Below are 6,000 nucleotides of genomic sequence, written 5' to 3' on the forward strand. Positions count from 1 at the left end.
TTTCACATCAGGTCTTGGATTGCTGTACAGCCGCCGCCCTGAAGAAGTAAAAATTATAAAGCTAATGAATGAATCTGCTGTACTAGCAGCTCAATCGGAGCCATCTACGGCATGCAGGATTTGCTTAGGAATGTAAGCAGGCTCTTAACAGGTATTTCCATAGAACCTCCACTATTATCACTCTTCACTTCGCTACAAGTTAAGCCTAGCAATCTAAACATATAGCCTAAAAGCACTAGTATGCTACAGTAGAGACAATCACTAACCGTAACAAATAAGTGTCTCAAGGTGACTTAGAGGCAGCAGAATTCTGAGCAAGAATTGATTAATTCTGGCAAGCAGGACAGCCTTCGGTGAAGAGAGTGGCAACGGAGATAGTTTCACAGCTACTGACATTTTCTAAAAAATGGCAGTAGCATGATTCTCCTAATCTGCCATTATAATTCCCATTTTTTTTTACCTGTTCCTACATTATGTTCCTTTATTCAAAAGCACAGAATGCCCTCAGCCCAATTATTATCAAAAGGTGTGAAATTATTGGCAACTTGCTCTAGTTTACACATAGCTCCAGGTGCGATTTGCTCATTTGTCTGCTACTCCCAATTACACTAAGATGAAATAAAGCATGCCAGTATAAGCTACCATGCACTGTCACGCCCAATATGAATTGCAGCTTATGATATATTTGGGGTTTAATTAGTGCAATGAGCATTCATAGGGATGCTGAAAAGTGGTGCTTTTATTGTTCAATAAAATGCGCAAAGTACCCTAAATTTTGTGCAGGTTAAGTATTCATTGTACAATTACGCTCATTTGTTACAATACAATAACCTGAGTAGATTTACTGTTGACATGTTCCAGGTCATATTGAGCATGGCAGTACATGAGTGGTTTGCAATATTTAATACTATTTTTAAAGACACATTTGAAATACTTTATAAAGCATGCATTATACTCACTACAATTGAACCTTAGCAATTGAACATAAATTTCCCACTTCATTTTAAAGTGTGCCATAAGTACACTTACCTTCCTGGCTTTCTCCACAGGCTAGACACCATGGACACCCAAAAAAGCCATTAAATTGAACATGGTTGCTCACAGCTGCTCTTGCAGGTGCGTCCACACACATACACACAGGATAGATTTTTGTGGATATTGACATCGATGATGATCTCCACAGGAGTTCCCCAATATTGTTCATTGCTTCAATAAATTTACCGAGGAATATTTTCATATCTGGATGCTTGCGGCCAAACCACAGTCCTCCTAGAATTACATTTTTGTATCTGTGGGTCAAAGGGAGCTCATTCACAACAACTTGTATAGGCCATATAGAAGAATTTGATGATTTATAGAGTGGACTGCCATCAGTGTTCATGATGACTGTGAAGTCACTCCATCTTAGCACCCCTCTTTCATGGAGGTAGCGACATGTAAGACCTTTTGTAAAGTCTTTCATTGCACGAGAACTTTCTTCTGCTTGTTGCCTTAGTTCACAGAGGCGGTCATACAGCACACTTGAGAGCCTTGAAATCAAAGCAGAAAACTGCTTCCTCACATCTAAAATAGTGAAAAATGTTCCTCCACTCTTCATGTCAGACACATTTGAATTTGTATGATAGCTACAGCAGGACAGCCTCTTTTTATCGTCGAACACATGCATCAATCCACCACACTCACTGCAGCAGTAATGATATTTGGCCAGTGAGGCGCACTTAGCTGACCACAGCTTTCTAAATAAATACTTGGAGTGAGGTAGGCCGGTGTTCTGAAAGCCGAACAAAGCTTCCACAAGCTTCATTAAGTCATCAACTGCAGTCCAGGGCAATCCATGTGATGCAATAAAAGACATTATCAAAACTATAGCTACTGCCACTGTGGTGTTTGATCCAGGAAGAGTTTTCGCACCAATGTCTCCCACACATCTAGCCAGCAGTTCTGATTCCTCAAAAGGTGGCACGGTTTTGTGACTATGGTGCTCTTCACCATTACCGGAGCCATCTTGTCTGCTTGCGGGCGCATCTCTGTCATCCTCACTGTCAGAAACTTTCGTGCTCACCATTTCGTCATCCGTGTGTTCAGCATGTTCAGGGCTGGACTCACTTGTGCTGTCACTGTCAGAAGAGCTCTCTGTATAGCTTTCATTTCCTGGAGGCGATGAATGACATGGATTCAGCACCTTCAGTCTGAGCAGCACTAGGTGTGAGAGAAGAGGCTGCAGATTTGTTGTACCATAATGTTGAGCGAGGGACAACAAAAGAGGGCCCAGGACTCAAGTAAAGCTTCCGCCATTTCTTTTCACCTTCTTGGCTCATGCTGACAGCGACGACTTGCGAACAGTAAAGAACCACGATGCGACAAGTTGGATATGGCACGCTCGTGGCTACAAATCTTAACTACAAATCTTACAGCTCTGAAGAAATCCGTCAATGGCGTTCAGCTAAACCATATGCAGAAGACTAAGGTCATGTTCAACAGCTTCGGGAAGGAACAGCAGTTTACATTAGGTAGCGAAATACTAGAAGTAGTAGGCGAATATGTCTACTTAGGACAGGTAGTAACCGCAGATCCGGATCATGAAAAGGAAATAACAAGAAGAATAAGATTGGGATGGAGCGCATTTGGCAAGCACTCGCAGATTATGACTAGCAGCTTACCGGTATCGCTCAAGAGGAAAGTATACAACAGTTGCATCTTGCCTGTACTCACCTATGGGGCTGAAACGTGGAGGCTAACCAAGAGAGTTCTACTTAAGTTGAGGACAACCCAGAGGGCTATGGAACGAAAAATGGTAGGGGTAACATTAAGAGATAGAAATCGTGCAGAGTGGGTAAGAGAAATAACTCAAGTTAACGACATTCTAGTGGAAATTAAGAAGAAGAAATGGACATGGGCAGGACATGTAGTGCGAAGAGAGGATAACCGATGGTCGCTGAGGGTAACAAACTGGATTCCAAGGGAAGGAAAGCGTAGCAGGGGGCGGCAGAAAGTTAGGTGGGTGGATGAGATTAAGAAGTTCGCAGGGGTCAAGTGGATACAGCTAGCACAGAACCGGGTTAAGTGGAGAGATATGGGAGAGGCCTTCGCCCTGCAGTGGGTATAATCAGGCTGCTGCTGCTGATGATGATGATGATGAAACCATCGCTACTAAGCACGACTGATATATGCCACGGCACACACGCTTATGCTGGGCACTGTAAAGATGCTCCGCTGTTTTCCACGATTCTAACTCAGCCTGTCGCTCACCGAACCTTCAATTTATTACCTCCTGACGCATGTCTTCAGCGCTGCACGTTGCCGTATATGAGCGCAGCGGAGGAGGGGGGGGAGGAGAGGCGCTGAAGATTTAGCCCCCCCCCCTTTGTTTTGTGTTATCATGCACCACCAGCTTGTCCTCTCCATCGCCTTCATCGCATGCATACGACGCTGCTTCCTTCGTTCTGTGGTTTTTTTTTACCTAGCTCGTTTAAAGTCACGACCCAAAACCACGTGAACCGTACGAGCTGGCCACAGTAGAGAAAAAAATGACCTCACCGAGCACCGCTGCTACCGCACACCTGTAGCTGCCGGCACCTTCACTCAATATAGGGTTTTAAACCTCCCCTCCCCCTCCCACCCCCTTCCTAGCCCTTTAAACCCCACTCGCTCTCTTCCACTTTCCTGTACTCGTCTCTCCTTGCCTCTCAACAAGCCCTGCGTCCCCGGTGCAGGAGTCAAGCTATCTCCGACGCGTCAGGTGTCTCAAAATTAAAAAAAAGTGATGGTTGGAGAAGTTTGAAGTCTCGAGCATCGGATGCCAGCGAGGGGAGAGCGGTAGGGAGGGATTCAACAATTAAGCAGCTGCACCATGGGATCCCAATGTTGCAGCTGCTTAATTGTTAAAGCCTCCACCGCTCTCTCGTCGCTCGTATCCAGTGATGCGTTCTCTAAACTTGAAACTTCTCTAACCATCACTTTTTTAATTCCCAGAAACACGACGTTTGGGAGACAGCTCGACTGCTGCACTGGTGACTCAGGGCTTGTTGAGAAGAGGCAAGGAGAGACGAATACAGGAAAGGAGAAGAGAGCGAGATGGGTTTAAAGGGGTATGAAGAAGAGGGGGGGGGGGGAAGGTTTAAAAGCCTATATTGAGTCAAGGTGCCGGCAGGTGTGAGGTAGCAGCGGTGCTCGCTGGGGTCATTTGTTTTTTTATCTGCGCGTTGTGGCCAGCTCATACGGTTAACGTGGTTTGGGGTCATCTAACTGAAGAAAGCGCTATTCTCGATTATTGGTCTCGGTCTCCAGCACAGATGGCTCTTGGACGTTTTCTTTTCTTCCATAGTATGAAATGTTTGGCTATAGGGTAGGTATACGTGTCGCGCGTTCTCTTAAGAAATTCCTTACATATCATTTTTATGTTGCCGGAGTTTTCTCTTTATGCACTTGTAATACTGCAGGTGAAGCGCAGTATATAGTGTATACTTCTTTTAACACGTTGGTCGCGAAGCCGCGAAAATTCGCAATATAATCGCGTATCGCAATTAATATTTGGGCTCAGGCTCACGTCAGATGGGTAGCTTTCCTTTCAAGAACAGCTTATTATAGAGTGCACGATAAGCAACCCGCTAAGTCTGCTCAACACTTTATTATAGTTCCATATCGCACGCCGCGCGACCGCGAAAATTACCGCAACCGCCGCAGCGCGGAATGGTGAGCACTGCACGGGCCTGAATTTCCGACCGGGCCAGGCGCCGGCCCAGACCCATTGTTTGAAAGAAGCCCAAACCCAGCTCGGGCCAGTCCGGGCCCATGGCTAAATGCCCGGGCCCACGCTGACATGGAGCAGGCCCGACTGGGCCCGCGCTTCCGAGACTCGGCTTGTCCTAGGCCCTGCAAAGTAAGCCTGCGCGGGCTCCTTAAAAGACTGTACTACCAAGGCTTTTCGTGTAATCAACCCACTCCTATCTAAGTCTCGAATAGGACTGATAAGGTTGTTGAAATAAATATACAATATTGCTCAAAAGGTACACATTAACAAATCGAGATAGCATAACAATCTGACAAATATTCTCTGCAGAGAAGGGCATTTAAAGTACCGACAGGAGCAAATGCTTGGTCAAGCAATTTTTGGCATGCCATTTTATCGAATGATATTGTCGTCGATGTACGTTTAAGAGCTATGGATTAAAGACATTTTAAATATAGATCGATACTTGGGAAAGTTATTTGCTTAATCAAACACAGAGACGTACTGCCCAAGGCAACTATGCCACACCAACTTGTGTGAGTAAGGCTATAGGAAAAGAAAAAAAAAACTATATTCTTGTGAAGAATTCGTGGCGGTGCTTCAAAAAGCTCCATAGGGAGAAAAACAAAATGCCTGTTTTGTGCATACATATGCGATTGAAGACCCCCTGAGCTATAAAGCAGAGCGCGCGCTTATCCAATGACGTTTATCGCAACGTACAGCAGTGTTTTTTTTTGTTTTTTTTTAAAGAGGGGGTAGGGGACGAAGCCAGGCAAATGCTACCTTTGTACTGATGCATCAGTTGCTGCCTGCCGAGCAGTCGATTAAAGATCCTTCTCCGGCGGCTCTTATATGAGGCTTCAAATGTCCAGTCTTTAGTGGTAACGCAATATAGAAATTAAAACGAGTGTGCTTGATACAAGACAGTGTGGTCATTTGTTGCTGAAAATTGCCAAAATAGTGGTGTTGTGCACTTATAAACACGTATCGCAATTATTTTTGGGCTCAGGCTCACGTGAGATGGGTAGCTTCCCTTTCAAGAACATCTCATTAATGAGTCCACGAAAAGCAACCAACTAAGTCTGCTCAACACTTGACTATAGTTCCAGCATGTCGCACGCCGCACGACCGCGAAAATTACCGCAATCGCCGCAGCGCGGAATGGTGAGCACTGCACGGGCCGGAATTTCCGGCCGGACCCGGCCCAGACCCATTGCTTGAAGTGAAGCCCAAACCCAGCTCGGGCCCGGCCATGCACATGGCTCCATGTC

The 6,000-nt window shown here is 45.5% G+C and overlaps 1 protein-coding gene across 1 annotated transcript; it reads right to left on the reverse strand.

Moving 5' to 3' along the window:
* Positions 1–90: 90 nt before the first annotated feature.
* Positions 91–4,793, reverse strand: LOC146172578 (uncharacterized). Its single transcript, XM_084585810.1, has 3 exons — positions 4,670–4,793; positions 1,030–2,151; positions 91–104 (listed from the first exon to the last, which is right to left on the reverse strand). Exons 1-3 carry the CDS (start codon positions 4,791–4,793, stop codon positions 91–93), a joined length of 1,260 nt encoding a protein of 419 aa, XP_084441936.1.
* Positions 4,794–6,000: the final 1,207 nt, after the last annotated feature.

This window comes from Amblyomma maculatum, unplaced genomic scaffold, assembly GCF_055883805.1.
Source record: "Amblyomma maculatum isolate TAMU_Amacu unplaced genomic scaffold, ASM5588380v1 scaffold_13, whole genome shotgun sequence".
Classification (NCBI taxonomy): Eukaryota; Metazoa; Arthropoda; class Arachnida; order Ixodida; family Ixodidae; genus Amblyomma; species Amblyomma maculatum.